This window comes from Lepidothrix coronata, unplaced genomic scaffold, assembly GCF_001604755.1.
Source record: "Lepidothrix coronata isolate B3197 unplaced genomic scaffold, Lepidothrix_coronata-1.0 Scaffold39, whole genome shotgun sequence".
In the NCBI taxonomy this organism is placed as follows: Eukaryota; Metazoa; Chordata; class Aves; order Passeriformes; family Pipridae; genus Lepidothrix; species Lepidothrix coronata.
In genome coordinates this window covers 5,734,006-5,755,115 of record NW_016690219.1, presented here as the reverse complement: position 1 = coordinate 5,755,115, position 21,110 = coordinate 5,734,006, and the positions used below count along the sequence as shown (strand labels likewise).

At 39.8% G+C, this 21,110-nt stretch overlaps 1 protein-coding gene across 4 annotated transcripts in view; it reads right to left on the bottom strand.

Moving 5' to 3' along the window:
- Nucleotides 1-3,973: 3,973 nt before the first annotated feature.
- The window catches only part of TFAP2D (transcription factor AP-2 delta), a 47,589-nt gene continuing 30,452 nt past the window's right edge, over nt 3,974-21,110 (bottom strand). For all 4 annotated transcript variants that reach the window (XM_017813006.1, XM_017813008.1, XM_017813005.1 and 1 more), the window contains 2 exons: nt 18,229-18,342; nt 3,974-4,284 (listed from right to left, as the gene is read on the bottom strand). In XM_017813006.1, the coding sequence (XP_017668495.1) occupies nt 4,065-4,284; nt 18,229-18,342 (334 nt within the window). In that variant the 3' untranslated portion in view covers nt 3,974-4,064. The remainder of the gene's footprint in view (nt 4,285-18,228; nt 18,343-21,110) is intronic.

The following is a 21,110-nucleotide window of genomic DNA, read 5'->3' as shown; positions in this document are numbered from 1 at the left end:
TCCACAAAAATAGGTGTGTGGTTATCACTCTGTTTACTCCATGAGCAATTTGCTAATAAATCCAAGTATCAGGATCTGGACTTTTTGAGTCAATGTGTCAGGGATTAGGATAAGGAGTAAGTTCAGGGAGCTACTTAAAATGTTTTGAGATTGGTGGTGAGAAAGGTGTAATTCATACAGAGCTGAGCAATGGGCTGAAGTACAACAGGATCCAACTCAGACAGAACTTGGGATTTGAATCAATTTTTGGAGTTCAAAAATCATAATGATTCATTGTCCTGGCCACAGAACTTCGGATACTTTTCTGTACTCCTTTGGTGGTTTTGACATTGAATAAAAAACTTCCATGATCTCTTAAAGGAAGACTTTTTTTTTTTGTTTTTCGGGTCAGAAAATTTCTAAGTCAAAATAGTACAAATACAGTTGAATTTTCCACCAGTGAGCACCCACAAATAGTGCCCTTCCTGCAGGCTAATCTAATTCATGAATGTATTTTGAGATGGAAAGACTTCCACAGAGACAAGGACTAAGAAAATAATAAAAATAACCCCAAAACCATAACATGGGAACTTGGGCATGTGGACAACACGGGAATATAAATGGATGAGAATCTAGGCTGAGATTTTAACAGGAATATCAGTGAACTCATTGCTTAAAACCACACTGAAAGTCCCAATTTCAAAAACTAAAGGCATTTTGACACCAAACTTTTCTGATAGTTCAGCAGAAAAGGCAGTAATAATAATTTTTCTCTTAATATAATTGTTGAGTGCAATTAAAAATAAAAAACAAAGAGCCCATGAATGTCATCAGACTTGGAGCTACATTTTAAAAGAATTTAGCTTTTAAAATGTGCTATGGGAAAAACCAGAAAGTTTGGAATGTAAGTACAAGTAGCTTCTTAATGGTAAGAATACATAGCAGTTCCATCAGGTTGAATCAGATTTATATTGAACCTTACCAAAAATATATAGGGGTCATTAAGTCACAAAGTAGAAGTTCTGGGGCTTGAAGAATGCTCAGATTTAATATTAATATTAATAGATCAAAGGGTAATCCAGGTCAAAAATAATTTGTTGCCTGCAGAGCAGAGGCTCATAGTGATTATGTAACAGCAAAAGACGTAAGTCTTGAAATAAATTATTGTTGGGACTTTGGACCATGTCCTGAAGAGGCAAATATTTCAAATAATGCTGTATGCATATTATTTCCAGTATTAGAAATTTTAATTTGATGGTAATAAAATGCTTCTTTCCCAACAGTTTCACAGATTAATCTGTCCAATCAGTCTTTCCTCCGTCTCCAGAAGGTTGATATTTTTGGTGGAGAAAATTGAAAAGGATGTTAAAAACTTTTTTCTTATATTTTTTCCCTTCCATCAAAATCTAATTTAAATTATCCACATCTAGAAGCAGAGGTTCGCAATTAAATTGTTTTACAGCAGATTTTCATGTGGCAAATCTGCATATCTGACATAGTCAAATTTTGATTTTCCCCTTTTTAATCTCTCAGTTTGGGCAATAGAAAAAGCAGAATGAGTTTCCTTTTCACTTTTAATCATGGTTACCTACTTTCACACTCAAGTATTTCATGTTCTAGGACAGCTCTACAATGTTTCTGCTGAAGACACCACTGAGGATCATTCATCTGATTTTAGCATTTCTCCAGAAGCGCTGGATTGAAAAATTCATTCACTAAAGTTTAAGCTTTTTGAGGCACTTATCTGATCTTAGAGTGTTACGGAGATGGAGTCCTGTGGAGATACACCTTTAATGGAGATAAACCTTAATGGAGATATATCTTTAATGCATGGATGGTGCCTGGATAGCACTAGAGTAGGTATCTAAGCCTACCTACCATGAGTAAGGACAAATTTGGGCAAAAACATAGGATTTTCCCCCCAGATTTCCTTGTGTAAGCAAACAGAGACTCCTTATTTTCTATGGTGTTTTCCCACAGTGATGGCAATGTCCTTATTGACCTCCAGAGGAACAGCATCATACCATAAGCACTATACATTTCCTTCTATGCATTTGGAAGGTGAGAATGACCTGGTTAATTGAGCTTGACTCCTCACATCATGGCTGTAAGCACCCTTGGATATTTGTTACAGCCCCTAGGTTTAGTCTAAAGCTGATGCTCCAAGGTGTAACTTGTGCTAAGTTCTAGAAAGCTAAAATGTAGAGAGCTTTCGTCCTTTACTGGTTTCCTTTATATATATACACCTACTTGAGGAAAGTACACCCTTTCAGGGCATTCCTCATCACCATGAGGTGAGATACTCTGGGTATTATAAGTGCCTTTCTCTCTCCACTGATTTTAGGGAGAGGAGGATGATTAGACCATTTGTAGTGAGGTACAAGGTAAAATGCCACTGTTACATTCCAGCTGTTATCTGTGGAGAATGACAGGCACTTCCAGATGATCCCTTCTATCTGTCCTAAACACTTGGCATGCAAGTCAAGTGGAAACCTGTAGTCATCTAGTGCTGCCTCTGGGATCCTCCGGCTCCTCCTCCAGGTGAGTCCAGTTCTCCTATAGATTTCATGTCATATCTGACAAAACTCTGGCTGTCTTAGATGCCTAAAACATCACAAATGGCTCTAAACTTTTGCATGTGGACAGCTATATTATTTCCTACCATTTCTACCAAGAAAGACTTGAATTGTCCCTTGGAAGAAAAGGTCTGGTTCTGCTGGTCTTAAATAGAGTACAGATGGAAAACATTAAGCTCTCCCTGTAATGCCATTCCTTCCTATTTTTCTCAATAAAGCAGTGTCAGAGAAACAAGAAAAGGAATGGAATAAAGGTCTTGTTGAAGAAGGAGTTAGAATGTGACTGGAAAAAGTCCCTTGACTCAAAGAGTTTTGAGCTTAAACTGTGAGTCCCATATTTTCTGTGTGAGGATGAGTGGTAGGTGGTAAAGGAATATTTTAAAAGCACATTAGCAAGGTTATTGCCACTAAGCTGCTGTGGACTAAGCCAATCTGTCTTATTTATCATTCTGTTTTTGTTTTATTTTCAGTGACTGGATTCTGTTAGACCTCTGCACCTCAGCTAGATTTATAAAGACAATAAAGCTACAAAAACAAGCTGTTGAGGAAAAGAAAGCATTATAAAATCAAGGCAACACAAAAGGTGACTCCAATTGCCTGCACTGATCGTGTTGAACAGAGACCCGGGTGTGGCAGAGTGCTGTGGGACCAGGGGCTGAGAAAATAGGGGACAGAAGCCCGTGCTGTCATTTAAAGTGAAGTTCACAGAGGGATTGGGGCTCTCACTGAAACTACCAAGGTTTGGTTTTGTTGTAGTCTGCCATGCTCTTTTCACAAGAGATGCCTCAGCTGCTGCTTGAATGGCCAGGACAGATCCCCAACAGGTTCTGGCCTCATTCCAGCGCAGCTTTGTTGTACATTCCCATGTGGGGATGAGCAGCCCCCAACACAGAACAGTTCATTTGTCCCATGACCCAAGAATTCCTTTTTTTGCCAGGTTTCCATATTGTTTTCCCAATGGTGAGCAGATCAGGCATTTCTGATGGATCAGAGGAAGCCCTTCTTCCAATCTGTCCAGCCTGCAAGCAGAGTCAGGATGCTGGAACTGCGTGTCCCACCACTGATGCACTGACCCTAACTCTGCAGCCGGAGAAGAAAGTGCTTCAAATTTCATGTGCCACCTCAGCCAAGTCCAGAAGTGCTTATAAAAAACAGTGTTAGTGTATCATTCAGAACAATCAAATACTACGTGCACAAAAAAGCAGTTTAGAGCAACATAAACTTTAAAAAAGTGACAATTTCATCACACAATTACTGTACACTGCTGTTCTTAGGGTTGAATACTTTCCTCTCTCACGCTCTCTTTCTCTCTGTTTTAATCTTTCTCTTTTTTTTATTTTCTTTTTTTGATTTTTTTCCTTTTTTTTTTTTTTTCCCCCCCCCCCCTTTTTTTTTTTTTTTCTTTTTTTGGGATTTGGTCCACTGGAGATAAATTGCCCTCAATGATATATATATTTAAAAAAAATATCAGCAGCAAGACTCTCTCGAAATAGATTCTGTTTGATGTAGCTAGTCTGTCTTTTCTGTTTTGCCCTCTTTCACAGCAGCCTCTGAAGTTTTCCGCAGGGGGGCTTTCTCCGAGTTGGCGTGTCCTTGGCCGGATTCCGCCGCTCCTCCGTTTTTGTGCGATGTGTGCTTTTCCAAGTAGTTCAGCATTTCACTGAGAACAGTTTGGAAAGTGCTTAGGGCAGCACATATTGCAGGAGTTCCAAAACCATGAGTGATCAAACTGCAAATGGGAAGGAGACAGAGGAAACGAAAAAAAGAAAAAGAAATACACACACGCACATAAATATCAATGCGCTCGTCGAGGAGTTTACAGTACACTCATTTTGCTACAGTGAAATTCAAGATTTGCTCCCTAAACTATTTATTACCTGTGGGAAAAACAGAAAAGAAAGGAGTAAAGCCAAACAGCAGACTGCATACAGCTTCAAAGGTGGGTTTTGGAAGGAGCCTCAGTTCTGAAACACCGTGGGACAGACCCTCGGCTGCTGCAGACTGACACTGGGTTGTTGACTTCAGAGGAGCCAAGAGAGGATCCGTGCCCTTGGCTCTTCAACATTGATAATTTTCCAGTCCCAGAAAGTCTAGCTCCCCCTTTCTCAATAAATAAAAGGAGTTCTGTGTGATTAATTCACAGTTCTAGATCAAACTTTGTTGACTTGATGATCTTGGAGGTGTTTTCCAATTTTTATGATTCTATAGCTCTTGAACATGACCTGACCATACGTGGACTGAATCTGTACCAGGAAATTCAGCAATGCCAAGGATACAATTTCCAACCCTCAGCACAATTGGCATGGTTTGGTCATACCCATGCTGTTAAGCTCTTGGAGTATCCAACAGAGTGAAATCTGAACTGCCTCTTGGGAGTAGACCCTGACCCAAGCAATGACCAGAAAATGTGTCACACAGGGTTAGTTTAGCCAGGCTGAATTTATGGACCATCCTAACGGACTAATAGCAAAAATAACCCAGTTCCAAACAATGCTGCCCGGGTAGTGTTGAACTTAGTGGTACAGATTTATCCTGTTGCACCTTTCATTGAAATAAGGGGTTTTTTTTTCAAGATAACACTGAGTTTTTATCATTGTTGTTCCTGCACTGCAAAGTAGCTGAATTTCATTGGTGTTCTTCACTTAACAGTTACTGAAATGAAGTGTTAATGCAGTTACCAGGCAGAGCTATTGCAGGCTAATCTCATTTCAGTTTAGAGAAGGATTTCAGTGCATACACGTGTATTTGCAGTGATTTGAGATGTTTTGGGCATTCAGCCTGGCTTCCACCTGCATATCCAGAAGTGTTCAAGTTTCCCACATATCCTGTCTCTTGGATACCGTCTCTGTGAGGATCACAGAATCACGGTTAAACCCATCCAGTTCCACCCCCTGACATGGGCAGGGACACCTTCCACTAGCCCAGGTTGCTCCAAGCCCTGTCCAACCTGGCCTTGAACACTTCCAGGGATGGGGCAGCTGCAGCTTCTCTAAGAAACCTGTACCAGGGTCTCACCACCCTCATAGGGAAGAATTTCTTCCCAATATCCCATCTAACCCTGCACTCTGGCAATGTGAAGACATTCCCCCTTGTACTGTCACTCCAGGTCCTTGACCAAAGTCCCTCTCCAGCTCTCATGGAGCCCTTTTAAGTACTGGAAGGGGCTCTAGGATCTCCTTGGAGCCTTCTCTTCTCTTCTGAATAACGCAATTCTCTCAGCCTTTCCTCACAGCAGAGCTGCTCCATCCCTCTAATCATCTTTGTGGACTCCTCTGAACTTGCTCCAACAGCGTGATGTCTTTCATGTGTTGGGGACTCCAGAGCTGGATGCAGCACTGCAGGATGTCTCACCTACCTCAGGATATCAGAAATTGCACTGGAGACCAGTTTTTAGGCAACTGAATTCAATCCCATTTGCCTAAATATTATGTGTACAGTAAGGGCCACAGAAACTCAAGTTTTATTGCACGTCTTACTATGGGCAACCAAGCTATTCCCATTGTTATAACGCCTCATTTTGACAAGTGGTAAGTGAAAAAAAATAAAACCCCTATCCAAATCCTCCAGATTTTTAGTTTTAGTTTAGAAACATAAATGTAAAATTATTTCAAAATTAGAAATGCCATTGAAGTGATTTCAGTTATTCTAATTCTGCTGAGGGAAGAAAGAAAGCGAGAGGAACAGAAGCTGATTTTTGAGTTTGTGGACAGTTTTGAGAAATCAATACTTTATATTGGTTTGTGTGAGAGGAAAAAAAAATCCACATCACAGTGATTCTTACAAAAAACCCCAACTATTTCCTATCCCATGCTAATTAAGACTTTTCCTTATAGTCTCTCTGGGTGTCTTGGGCACCACACCAGCAAACCCCGATTTAATGTAGAGTTTAATTTAATTTAATTCATGTGTGGGCCAGAAATAGGAACATTTCACTTCAGTGACAACCTGTCTCCTCTGCTCTTTGGATTTTCAATCTTTCCAGCACTTTTAGAAAAAAGTGCAAAAGTGAGGACCAAGGAGAAAGAGGTTTTACAGGGCATGGACAACTGCCAGGATGCTGGAAGTATTTTAGGGTGATCTGTCTGCTAGACATGGGAAACCTGTTTGCTAGGAAAGCTGGTATCCTGGGGAAGACACCAAAGATATGTGAATCCTAACCAAAATGAGAGCTCCGTTTGGAAATATCTCCCCATTTCATATTGGGAGTGGCACAGCCTTTTATAAAAGGTCTCTAAAAGGCTATTAACAAATAACTTGCATTTAGAATATTTATCCATCAGTCTCCAGGCACTTTTCAAAGGAGGAATTTATGTTTATCCCCAGTTATTAACGAGAGGAAAATGATGATTAAATATTTACAAGGAGTATTTTGCAGACATCAATTAATAATACCAAATGAAGTTTGGACTTGAAGCCTGGACTTGTAGCAATATCTGGATCTTTATAATTTAGCATAAAAAAGAGGTAAACATACCTTGGTTTAATTTTATTTTCTTTTTAGAAATGCCTGGCACACCAGAAAAATCAAAATCATCATCACCATTGTAAGTCATTGTAAGTCATGCTTTTGATAGTGGTAAAAACTAGACTAGAAGTAAAATACAAATAAGAGTATTTTAAGAGCTTTCAAGTCACTTTAAGAGTCAGCTGATTTCAAGATTTTGTGTTGCATTTTATCATCTTTTCTAATCTTCCTAAATCTAGAGAAATGAAAACGTGATGGAGCTTACAAGATTTTTACACTGCTTATGTGATCTTCTGGGTCTTGATTTGGGGAACTGACTACACCAAGACATATAAAAAAATATTTATAATCTTGCATGCTAAAGAAATTAGTTTATTTATTTTAGAATTAGGTAGTATCTGAAATAATTTGTTTCCAGTAGATACAAATCATATAATCACAGAATCCTTTAGGTTGGAAAAGACCTCTAAGATCATCAGTTCCAACCATGAACCCAGCACTAAACCACCAAGTGCCAGGCCACCACTAAACCACGTCCCTCAGCAACATATCTACATATTTTTGAACACTTTGAGGGATGGTGATTTTACCACTTCCCTGGGCAGCCTTTTCCAATGACTGATCACCCTTTCAGTGAAGAAATTTTTCCAAATATCCAATCTACACCTCTCCTGGCACCACTTGAGGTCGTTTCCTCTTATCCCTTGTTATCTGGGAGAAAAGACTAACCCCTACCTGGCTACAACCTCCTTTCAGTGGAGATGTAGAGATCAACAAGGTAAAGTAAATAGCAAGTTTATCAAAGGATTAAAGTGAAAAGAAACTTTCTGGTCTTCCATCATTAATTCTTTCAATTTGTGAACAAAAGTAATAATACTGTGTTTATTTGATAGCTCAATGCACCCTGCAGAGTATACCTTGAAAACTTACAGAGATTGCTTCAGAAATGATCTGTAGGGGTCAGAACAAACTTTAATGTTCTGAAATGTTGAACAAGACTGTGGAAAATACCAGAATAGGACAAAAGTTTAAGGTATGTAAGTGTAGGTACCAACTTGAAGGTATTTACATCAACGGTGCCTAAACTCCCATTACTAGCAAAGGGGACTTAAGGTAGTTTCTTATCTATAAGAATCTACAGTGATTTGAGATGTCCCATGACATCTGGAACATCTGCACAGATTTGCTAAATAAGATATAGGACTGAAATCCACCTTGCTTTTAGGTGTTTGGACACCAGCAGGTCACCCCTGTGCGTCTCACATTGTTTATGCAACTGAACTGAGCCCTGGGACTTCATTCAGTACAGCCAGAGAAATCTGGAGACTGATTTAGCACGTTAAGTGCATGTGCCTCCTTCAGGATGAGCTGCACCATCCTTCTGGCTACACTGAGGGCTCCGTCAAGCTGAATAAAAATGTGAGTCAGGTGATATTTGAGGTGCTCTGTGGTAAAGAGATATCTATGTCAGGTGAACAGGTAATGATGCAGAGGGTTTATAGGAGAACAACACCCTTTTAAAGCAGCAGTGGACTGATGGAATACCTGATAGCTTCTAAAAAGGCTCAGCTGTATCTTGCCCTAGATCTTCATTGACTACATGGGAAGTTTAGACATCCAGCTTACATAGAAACACTTAGATATGGCTCCTTTATCCTGAGCAGAATATGAAACTTGTGGTTTGAAAACTAGTGCTCATAGAAAAAAAGGATTTTATGGGATGGGTAAGGGGTCCATCTTCTTTCCAGTTTAGCCTCTTAATTACCAGTGATCATTATATATGGCAGCTCTTACCAATATAACATCGTATTTCTTATTAAAAAGCCAACTCTGTTTTAGTGAAATGATGCTGTAGAGTCTCATGGCAACTCTACTTTCAGTTCCTGATGAGTATATGCTTCTCCACAGATGGGGATATGCAGAGCCTATTAATTTTCCCATGGAGCTTATTAAGAGAAACCACTCTATAGAAAACTTCTGACCACCCCTTCTTGCCAAGCTCCTGTGAGGGTGTATTTTATTAGCTTCACTTTAGGTAATGAGCATAAAAAGGCTGAGAGATATTATCTTCTACTTTATCTTACATTTCTATCAGTAATTCCCCTTGCTCTAATTTTGGTGGACTTTATTTCTCTGCAAGTTTAAGTCTTTGAAAAATCTAAGAAAGTTGTTTAATTTCCCTTTGCTGATGAAAGTAAGTTTCAAGTTGGGGAGAAAATCTGATTTTACATTTAAATCAGACATGACAGACGGAAGAGTAATGGCAAAGCATTCAAATGTGTTTCCTGAAAGTCATATTTAGCTGCCTGACTTTCCAGGCTAATTGAGCTCACGCTGAAATTGGTTCATTTTTGGTGTGCTTCACACCTATGAAAGGAGTTGCTTTCATTATAATAATTTCTTTTGGGTTTATAAGTCTAAAATTAAACATGGTGGTTTCATAATGGAGTCTTCTGGGCATTCTCAGCTTTGTAGTGCATCCCATTACAGCTCCTATAAACCAACTTTATTGCTCTAAAAGGCAAGGCTGAAATTTCTGAGTCTGGTACTGGAGAGCTGCAGGAGGAAGGCAATGAGTATCAGGCCAACATATTATGAATCCTGATGCTTAAGGACATCCAGACCTGCAATTCTGCCCAGTGCTATGATGCAATTATGTCTGCTCATGTTTTAATGATGGCCTTACTTAAAAGTGAAAAGATCCAAGTGTGCCTGAAGGCTTGGAGTCTCGTTTGGCAACTACCTCAAGGACTCCTCCACACCCCAGGCTGCTGAAGCTCCGACAGGCAGCAGAAGAAACAGCTTCCCTCTCAGTGGGGGGGTAAGGGCCATCTGCACTGAATGTTTACACCCTCATTTAAAATAAATAAGAGCTTTAAAACAATGATAATGAAGACAAAGCAAGCTTGAACTTATTGGTCAGACTTTCTCAGAACTTTGAACATGGAAACTGCTTAGTGATTATCCAAATTCAACAATTCACAGCAGGTGACAGATAGTAAGGTCTGATAAGACTTTTGATGGCTGTAAAGGAAATTGTAAAATATTTGTATCTCTTCCCTAATACAAGTTACATTTGAAGATAGAGTTGAATATATTGACTTTGAGGTGCTTCTGTTGATTTCAAGACCTGTCCTGTGAAAGCTGTCCAGAGAATTAAATTGTGATAACTCTCCTTCAGAAGGTCACTAGGCCTAACTTAGACTGATATTCAAAGTAAAGTTGGAATGTGGCCAGTATATATTACAGGAATAAGTAGTTTATAAATCAGAGTGGCAAACAGCACATACAGAAGTTGCCTTCAAAGTAGGCCCTCATCTTTTTTTTCTGTTCATACTCAAAAAATTGTATTAACACTTGTCCTCCTAAGCAGATGGACCTCCTTCTACCATGTGTAAAAGCAACAGAGAAAGTAAGAAGGGAGTGCTAGAGTTGACGCGCCCTATTTCCAAATTTCCGTGTATTTTTGACCTTGGGACTAAAAGGACTGTGTAGGCAACACCTGAAACATCCAAGACATATCTGAAACATCCAATATTCTGGAGCGTTTCTGAGCTGTAGACCAAAGATTCCTTATTTCGGTAAATGTGAGAGTTCCTTAAATGTTTTAAGAAATATGAACTGCTGGATTGAAAAACAAATCAAGGACATCTTGATGAAAGTATATTTGTTTCTTTTCCCATAAGTTCCATGTTTATGGAACTTATTTGTTAATTTGTTAATGAAGTGGATAAAGAAAACAGATTTTCTTCTGTTTTCTTGACTCCATAAATTGTGGCTTTAATAGTATCATAAAACTCATGATAAAAATCATAAGCAATATTAGAAATTCACACCCTTCCAAAAGGATTTTGTTCATGGGCAGAGTAGGAGAAGGTGATTGAGATCTCGCTATGGAAAGATCAAAAAAGGAATCCCTTGGAAAGGGAGTGAGGGAAAAATCCCAGAGAAAGGCACTCTGATACTTGTGGTAAATAAAGAGACAAAGAAAAGAAATAAAATAAAATTAAACAAAAAAAAAAAGAGAGAGAAAAGAGAAAGAATCAATTTGTTGTCTCCTGGTGCCTCAGCACTGGACACCAGCGTTTTGCCTCAGCTAAATCCAAAGCCTGTTCGAGAGAGCTCCTGAAATCAGGGAACTCTAGAGGGCACCAGAGGTGTTTCACCACAAACTCCACTGTGCATCGGGCTTCTTCCAGTCCGTGCCTCCCAACAGAAGGCTGCTGCTAATCGAGACGACTGGAATTCTGACAGCAGCTGCTCTACCTCCTGATAAGCAAAGAAGCGTAAAAAAAGCGAGAACGTTTATAAATATATAAAAGGGGGTGAGAACATCTTTAAAGGCAGGTAAGGCTTCGGGCTTGGCTCCTTGTTACAATTTAAAAAACACATTGAGCTTCAAAACCCATTTCATTGGTCCCTTCTTCCCTTCAGAAGGAAGGATGTTACTTTCTCGCTGCTCCCGAAGTCTGTGACTCTGGTTTCTTGTCTCTCACTTTCTGTGTCACCTCGTCAGTGTGATGCCAGGCTCTGGCAGGAGGCTGACAGCTCCAGGCTAAGAGACAAAACTCCTGTCTCAAACCGTTTCATGGAAAGGGTATTTCATATCAGTTGGATATGAATCAGAACACAGAATAATCTGTGAGGATGCTGATTGCTTTCATTACCCAACTTTAGTATTCCGAACCTATTATTTTTTTTTTTTTGGTCTGTTTTTATAAGGTCTCTGCACTGAAAGAAATGTCACTTACAAGAAAGTAGTTTTCCCTTTGCTGTTTTACTGTCTTTATCTTTTACACATAAAATAGAAGATCTGGGTGTGATTTTGCGTCTTGATGAAATGTAACCTTGAAGTTAAAGGATCAAATACAGCTTCAGTAATCGGTGGGTGTTCATTTTTCCCTATATGTTGGAAGGTATTAGTAGGATTTCTGAAATTTCCAAACACCCCAGATTCTTATAGACACAAGTGTCCCAAAAACAGATGTAGAAGAAATGTCTATACCCAATTTTAGAAGTGAAGTGAGACTAAGAGGATGATTAACGAGGTCAAGGAGTCTGTATGTACAAACCAAGACACAGACACAGATCTCTCGAGTATGATCTCAGCAAGTCTTCTCTTTGAAAGGTTTTTGTGTTATGTTTTTGGCTTTCCAGCACAGAATGTGGGTCACTTTTTGTGGGTTTTCTGGTAACTCTAGTTTACATGAGATTTTGGGGAACTAAAATAAATTCTGCCAAAAATTTAAAAAAACCTCTCAGATCATTTCTGATGCAAGGGCAGGTTATGAAGGCAAAGACATGAAGACACATGTCAGTGTGACTTTCAGGTTCCTGGAAGAATCTCAGATATAACAGTGGAATAGAAGAGAGAATGTACAAACTGAGGTCTGGTTTGGTATTTTATCAATAGATTTAAGTGTGAAATGAATAAAGCAGGATCCTAGGTGCAGAACTCCAGCTTTGGTTTGATGCAGAAGCCACTACATTCCGATACTTAAAATACTACAATATGATATAACGATACTCAAGGGCTCATTCTCTGTCCAGCCTTAAACTTCCTTCTGCAAAGGGGAACAGCTTCAAGAGGAGGGTTGGAAAGTGAACACACAGGTTAATCCATGTAGCCAGAGATACCATGAGATGTTTAAAGTTATCTATAGGGTTGGTAGATGTGATGCAGGACTCACAAAATACCCTTGGACTGAGGGAGTAGCAGATGGATGTGAGACAGGATGTCCTTTTACACCTAAAATGACCCTAGATCTCCAGATTCACCAATCAGGTGAGTCACCCTAAGGTTCTGAAACTGAAGCTAGGGAATGTCTTTAGTCACCTTTAGCTTCATTAGCAAAGTTAGAGTACACAAACTCTTCCTTTCCTGTAGCTCACTCCACTTTGGAAGCAAATGGTGAGGAAAAATAGGTACTTCTCATTAAAGATATAGAAAATTTGGATTTCTTTTCTAATACTGATATGCTGACTTTGCTCTCTTCTATAACAAACTCATAAATGCCTTTACAGGCATTAGAGGACAGCCTTTAGAGGACAACGAGATGCTCATGTATCTGGATGAAAAGTCTCAGCACTTAGTAATAGAAATCAATTTTTCCAGGATTTTGTTTGCCCTGTGGCTTAGTCCTTATTCTGTCCTCGAAAACTAGGTATGGGATAACTCAAGTGGTGACTTTCAGGCCAGATGCAACCCACAGGATTAATTTTGTTCAATGTGTTCAAGGCCAGGCTGGATGGAAACCCAGTCTAGTGGAAGGTGTTCCTGTCCACAGCAGGGGGTTGGAACTAAATGATCTTTAAGGTCTCTTCCAATCCTTTCAGCTTGCAGAAGAGCTGAAAGACAGCTTGGGCAGCCCTAAAATGTATCACCTCTTCTTGAACACTTGTATAATGCTTAGAAATCTAAGCTGTCCCAACATTTAGCCCATGAGATTTATGATCCAGCTCTGATAAGGCTGGAGTTCTGCAAATCTAAATTTATAGCACAGGTAAGGCACCTGACTGGGCTGTAATAAGGGCTGGTGCTTCCATGAATTCTCAAGTTACACATATATTAGTGACATTATATGCACCACTGTGCTCAGGAATACTTTGAGACAGTGTTAGTCAGACCAGGAAAAAAAACCCCAGAAATTCTGCAAATAAAGAGCAGCACCAGGTATCAAATGCCTGTGCCCTGGCACTACTTCTATTTGCTAATATTAATATATTTGAGGTTATTTGAAGTTATCAATATAACTTCAACGGCACATTGATAACTGAAGTTATCAATATAACTTCTCTGCAGTAATGTCCTCCAAAATATGTTGAAGAGGGAGGAATGTTGAATGAAGCAAACATAATACAGCCCTGGCTCAGATAGTGCACAACAATTGCTGCTACAAATTTAAGGCTCTACAGAATTGTCTGCTCCTGATCAAACAATATTGGAAAATCATTCTTCGTGGAGAATTGAGTTTTCTGAATTCAGGTTGGATGGACATCTCAGAGAGCAGCTGCACAAACACTGTTGTACCAAGGGTGGTAGAGAAGCCTCTTTTTTTTGCATAAAGTTGTGCAAAATTCAGCAGTTTTCAGGCTCACTGGCAGCTCCTTTGAAGATTTCCCCTGTTTTATGCTTGATGTGAACTTTGAGTTTGGAGTTTGAGCAAGCCCAGCACTTCTGATCCCTTCACGGGGACTATCCTGTACTTCAGGTTGGACACATGTTTACAGATCTTGATGAATTTGGACTCAGCAGAAAAACTTCAGAGAGAACAGTAGGCTTGAAGATTTAAAACAGAGGAAACAGGAAGAACTGCCTCAAACTGACCTGTGCCAGTCTGTGAACTCTGGTCTTGATAATTAACACTGAGTAAGTAACATCAGAAGCCAGTGGAGCGCATAACTCCATGCTCAAAAGCTGTAGGGTAATTTATTCCTTTCACCCCAAGATAGTAGTACTGGATCAGATTCCACTGTATGGATCAGATGTTATAGCTTTTCAAAAAGTCTTTCACTATCTTAGTACTTATTTTAATAATAGAGATTTGTGCGATTCCTCTGAATTTTTATGGTCATAAAAAAATCTCTTTTTCTTTCAGACATGATGTCATAGAAACATAAAATGGTATGGGCTGGAAGGGACCTTAGAGGCCATCTAGTTCCAATCCCCTGTCATGGGCAGGGATATCTTCCACTAGACCAGGTTGCTCCAAGGCCCATCTAAACTTTGAGCACTTTTGATATGGCATAGGCATATACATAAAAATAAAAAATACCAACTTATCATCTTCTTGTTTCTTTACTGTCTTTGTTACGATTTACAAGGCAAAATTTCTGAACCTCTTCTTGTTGTATTAAATCTGAATGAACAGCAGGAAACCATATGAGCTTTCCTATGATCAAAAATCAGCTCATATTTGATAGTGGTTCAAAAACATATTATTTTTGTGCTAAAAACCTTCACAAAACCTTATCAGAGATTCTAGAGAAAGGTTTTGACTTATTCTTGCTAAATAAAATACTTTGGTCCCATACCCATGTAGAGAATTCTACAGCATAGAAACAAAGGATTTACTGGGGAAAAAAACAGTGTTCTAGAATAAAGGTATAAATGAAGATGAAAAGTTCACTATTGAACAAGTATATAGATAGATAACATCTAACATATAGGTGCTATAAGACTTGTGATGACTGTATGGAGTCACTGCTTCAGACCTATGTCTCCTCTGCTATAGACCTATTTGTAGAGCACCAACAGCTCTTGGGCATTTTGGTCATAAATAACATTAATTTCATATGTATAACAGGACCAGCCACTTATTAAGACAATCAAGCTTTCTCTGTGTGTTGGGGTACCAAGAATTTCTTCCACTTCTCTCATCCCCAACTGATCAGGTCCAATTTCCTGTGACACAGGTTGGTTCAGTTTGAGGGTCATCCCTCAGAGAAACACAGAGAAACCCAGTGGTTTGTCACCAGTCAATGTTGGAAACCTGACACAGAAAATAGTTAATGCTCCTGGAAGACATGGTGAATCTCATCCTCACACCTTCTCTGGCATTTAAAACAGACTTAAATGCCTTCTGTGGTATTTGGAGCATCTTGTGGATGCCCCATCCCTGGAATTGTTCAAGGCCCAGTTGGATGGGGCTTGGAGAAATCTGGTCTAGTGGAAGGTGTCCCTGCCCATGGTTCAGTTGGGGGTTGGAGCAAAATGAGCTTTAATGTCCCTTCCAACTCAAACCATTCTATGATTCCGTGGTTCTATGATATGCAATCTCAGAAAGACAAATTTTGGCAGAAGGGGTTGGGATGACCTAGGAGTGAAGATTGCTGGATTTAGGGGATAGGAATAATGATTTTTTTACCTACACTATATTCAGCTGTTTACAGTATAAATGTCTAGCATGGTTGGACAAACTCCCACTCAGCTGGAGATCTAGACCAGACTGTTCAGTCAAGTGGAGTTTAGAGAGAAATTTAAGCCACACTGATGTAGGTGTCTATGTTAGACCTGCTTAACCGTAATGCAGATTTCCCGGGCTATACAGGCCTGAGATGCCCAGAGACCGTGGCAGAAGATACACAGCTGGCTGAAATGGAGGCACCTGCATGTAGGAGAGTAGACTTAGAGGTCTGGGTCAGGAGCTGATTTGGTCAGATCAACATCTCTGCACTAGATGGAAAAGGAATATGGTCTGAGCTCAGTGTCTGGGCCTGTCAGCACTCATCATTCCACAGGCACAATCAGAGAAGACTGATTTAAATCCAGGGAAGTGTCTGTGTAGGATCAAGACCTGTACTTGTCCAGGTGCCCATCTTCAGTCCAACACTCAGTGCCCACAGCAGATTGAAAGAAAGGACTGGATGATCCAGGAGCTGCCTGCAGAAGCTTTGTACTCCTACCTACTGAAGTGCAGCAGAGAAAGAAGGATGGGGGCTGTACCAGTTGACAGCTTCAGTAGCTGAAGCATTCAGCATTTTATCCTGACTGCTATTTCTTTTTTAAACACAGGAATCCCTGGGGTTTAGCTACCTTATATCACATGTACTCTATGTGGATGTTACAGGGAATTATCTTTTTTTCCACAAGCTTAGGTAGCCCATTAAAATCCCTCTATGAGTATTCTGCATAAATAAGTGTAGTCAGGTGTTTTGGAGTGTGTATATATAAGGGAAAGTATAATACACCCAAGTGGTATGTGTGTGCCTGTGCATGAGAATAGGAGTGGGGTAGGTGGGTTTGTATATGTATAGGATGCACAGATGTGTAAGAATAAACAGGCATGTGAGTATTTGTGGACCAGGAATTACCTTTGCCTCTCCCCACACCCCAACAGCTAGACGGAAGAAGTGGGATGGTGGGTATTTTGGATTCTATTCAAAGTCTGAGGGACTAAACATTAGTTTAAACATTAGTATGTGGCTGCTGGGTGCCTCATGCTCTATCAGAATCTTAATAACTAGCAGATGTTGGGATATTGGGACACAGAAGTTGTCTGCCCAGCCAATGGAAAAAGAGTGGCTCAGCTGGCTGTGCCAGAGAATATACAACAGTCTTTATAGGACTATATAGGACTATAAAATCTGCTTGGTGTTATATTCTGTAAACAACACTCTGGAACAATCCTTTATGTGATGGTTTTTTCATATATCAGCTAATTAATGAAAAAACCCCAAAAATCTGTAGCCTCATCTAGTTATGTATTCCCCTCTGTGGTCTGAGCAAAGACGGGAGCACCTCTAGGATGTTTCATCAAACTTATCTTTGATAAATGTCTTAGATGACCCCTATTTCAAAGTGGCCCTCTGGAAGTTCCCACCTCACTCTTCACTGTATCTAACACATTGCCTAAAGCAAAAAAACAGGAAATTGCACTGCAACTCCTGGGCTAATAAATCTTTCTGATCCCAAAACATCTACACACTTTTATCCATAACTTGGATAAAATTCTGATGAAATTTGGAGTTGGTGTGCATGTACCATGGGTTTTTGTCTTCATAAGAGCTTCTTAGGCTGTTTAAACCAGTACATTAAATGTTTCTAGGGCACAGGCCCAGGAGCTGGGGCTAAATATAGTAGCAATCTCTGGCTTTTTAGTCTGAGCCAGCTTTCATTCTAGCAGACTTTTCCAGGGTGTTGCTTAGTAAATTAGTGAATTAGTGCAGTAAAACTATTTTAGTCAGTAATATACTTTGAGACCAGTCTGCTTCAGAAGCCAAAGGGTTAACAGTATGATCATGGTAAGATGATGTCAAATGGTCTCAGTGGCATAGAAGAGGTTCTGGAACTATTTAGTTAATTGTGAAGGATTCAGTCTGTTCCTCCTTTTATTTCTACTTTGATTAATTTATATTGACTCTGAACTTGAGTTTCTACACTTCTGGACCATGCACTTGTGACCTGTGACTTGAGTCACACTCAGAGCAAGACAACTTTCTGGACAGATGAAGGTACTTGGCCAGTAGATGTAGAAAATTACTCTACCCAGACTGTGGTCCTAGAAGCAGGTTGAACGCAGTGAGCTTGAAAACTACATTGCTGGGCAAACCTGCACTTTTTATAGGCACAGATAGCAGGGATTATGGATGTTAATTGTTTATTTGGATGTCTTTTAAGCAAGGGAACAAACACTATCAAAACATCACATGCAGTCTTTATCAAAATTATGGATTTTAGTTAATTTAGTTCCTCTTTCAAAATCATACCTGAAATGTGTTAAATGTCTCTGGATGTCGAGGTCTAATATTGGAGTCGGTCTGGAGGATCCGAGGGGTGATCTGTCTTGACTTAGAAGGTCTTGGAATTCTTTACAGATTTGTCTATATGGAAAAATAGAAATCCTTAAATAAGACAGGTGTAATCCTTTCCTCAGAGCTGATTCCCATAACATTGTCACCTTATCCTGAGTGATCTCATTCATAACAGAATTCCTTGGCAGAAGTACTGTTACAGAAACTAAGGGCAAACAAATCCATCTCTTGCTTCCCAGCCGCAAATGCTCAGAGCAAACAAGGTACAGAATCTCTTGAACAGGAATAGTTCCCCTCTGGAAGCATATTAACTCTGACATTTTAAAATGTGCTTTTTTTCCTGAACTAGCCCCAGTTTGGCAGTGTTAAGCCTGGCTTAGCTCATGTACATTTGAAGCAAGGCTTATAGTTTAAGAAAATGCTGAACTAGCATTAGAAAATGCCTGAAATGTGTGAATTGCTTTATTATTTACTTTGTGTAAACACACCAATACTTGTACATTTGCTTGTGTGCACCGGTTTATCTGCAAGTTGAAGTCCTGGATATTTTGGATTTGCATTCTTGACCCCCAACCCTTAAGACAAATTGAGCAGTAGGAGTTCTGAAGGAAAGACCTCTTGTAGTGGGAATTCAGGTTCTGTCTTGTCTGGTCTCCCACCAGCATTGAAACCCAGCTTCTCTGTAAAGGATGGATGGTCTTATTGTCTTCCCTCTCAAGCATTCCCTCTGGCTTCTCAGGATGCCTCAGCACCTGAAGGTTAAATTTATCCCCTGGGATTCCTCAATATAGGACCTAACACTAGGAAAGACCTGAGAATAAGGCCTTTTCATCCCTGTGATGTTGTTGCATTGGGCGAGTTTGCAAATTAGTTTAGGAATATTCTAACAATATACTTTTAAAAAAAAGAAACAAAATCAGCTCCATTTATCCTCAGCAGAATATTATATGGACCATGGATGACTAGACATCATTAACTTTCACTTGGTTTATGATACAGTTAACTAAAAAGGGAAAAGTGACCTCTCCAAATTATTTCTCCATTGCCTGTATTGGAAATATAGGCATTGATAGGGGGGCAGGAGGGCATGATCACCTCCAGATGATCAGGACATTCAGTTAGGTTGCCTGATACTAGTTGGATTGACCTAATACTGGTCACAGTGACTACATTTAACCTAGTTAACAGTGCCACCCAGTGAAGTACAGAGTGCCAGGGGTCGTCCTCATACCTGCAAGCAATTTGTCATCATCTGATGTCAGCATAGTTATGCTTCTCTAGTCTCCTAAACCCTGTGGCTTCCTGAGAATAGACCATGTTGTGGGCTATGTCACAGAACATGCCCAGAAGATGTTTGGAAGAATTCAATGAGCCATTCTAACATTTTAATAACATGGACAATTGAAATCTGATGAGTCAGTGTGTGTGTGTGGTTTACTTTGTTAGCATAGATGGAATCCTCGTGCCTGGGGCCAGTTTCTAATACTAAAGAGCACCTCTGTGGTCGTGATTTCTGTTAGAAGACTCATTGCACATCTGGTCCTAGAAAAATTTGGGTTCTTCATTGTAACTCTTGTCTTTTGGGACAGAAGTGAGTAAATTCAGCTTCTTGGTCTTTAGAAGGTCCTTTATTGCTGAGTTACCAGCAAGAAAATGATACTAAACTTGTTTTACCCTTCACTATATCACTGTTGTACAAGTTGGGGATACAGACCTTGAATACTACAGCTCTCTCTTGACTAAGAGGAGAGGAGATGCAGAAACCTATTTCCTGCTGTGCTGCTGGACCCCATCCAAGCCTGATTTCTGCAAATGCTTGTCATCTGTATGAACCCAGACACTGACTGCTTGAAAAGACAGCATCATCTTAGCCTTTCAGACAAAGAGAGGTATTCAGCAGAAATGTATGTAAATGCAGCATACAGTTTTAATGAATCAGGTCCTTAGAGGAAAAACAGTTCCTTTCAACAACTGAAAACAGTCAGTCATTTTGGCTTCTAAACAATCTACTATCCCCAGTTGGCCCTGTCAGCACTGCTCTTCTCTCCTTCCTCCAACCTTTACTTTCTACCTGTTGAGAAAGTTCATCTTAAAAGTTCTTTTATTTTGACAAAGGAAAGTGTCAGAACCAAGTGTGCAATTAAGTTCCCTTCTATCTTCACGTGTCAAAAGTCTTTACTGAATGTTGGCAGCTAGAAAGAAAAGAAAAAACTTTTTTATTATACATGAAAACCTGTAAAAGGCAGTAACCTAGTTTTTGTGGGCTTTTTCAAGGGGATTTCTAGGCAAAGTGGTGTCTCAGAGCCTCCACTACCAGTAAAATATCACCTGGGGTAGTCACAGGGAGAGGGGCTGACAGTTATTTGCTGAGCTGGACTGTGACTGGAAAAGCAAAGAAAGATGATTGTGCTGCCCTAGGGAGAACAGATTAATTACAATAAGTCCTGGCCACTCCTTCAGGGGAGACATCTGATGATTTGTGATACATGGTTAGATGATCCAGTAAGCCAAATAAAAGTTAAAAAATTCTGTACTGGGTCAGAACAAGAGCCCACCCAGTCCATGATCCCTATCAGTGACCAAAGAAAATGCCTTGTGTTGAGTGGAGAAAATGTGAACCCTTGAGTCTGATATATTCCTGGCAGAGTTTCCAGGCACCCAAGGACCAGATATCAGAAAAGTGTCGTGGGTCAGATATTGACTATTCTTTGTTGGCTGTAATCAACTCCACAATAAAATCATTATTCACAGTATTCTGTTTTGGTCTATGTACATATGTGTCTATTCCTGCCTCTGTCTCATGTGGAAGACTGTGCTGTGAAGAGAGTATTGCCTTA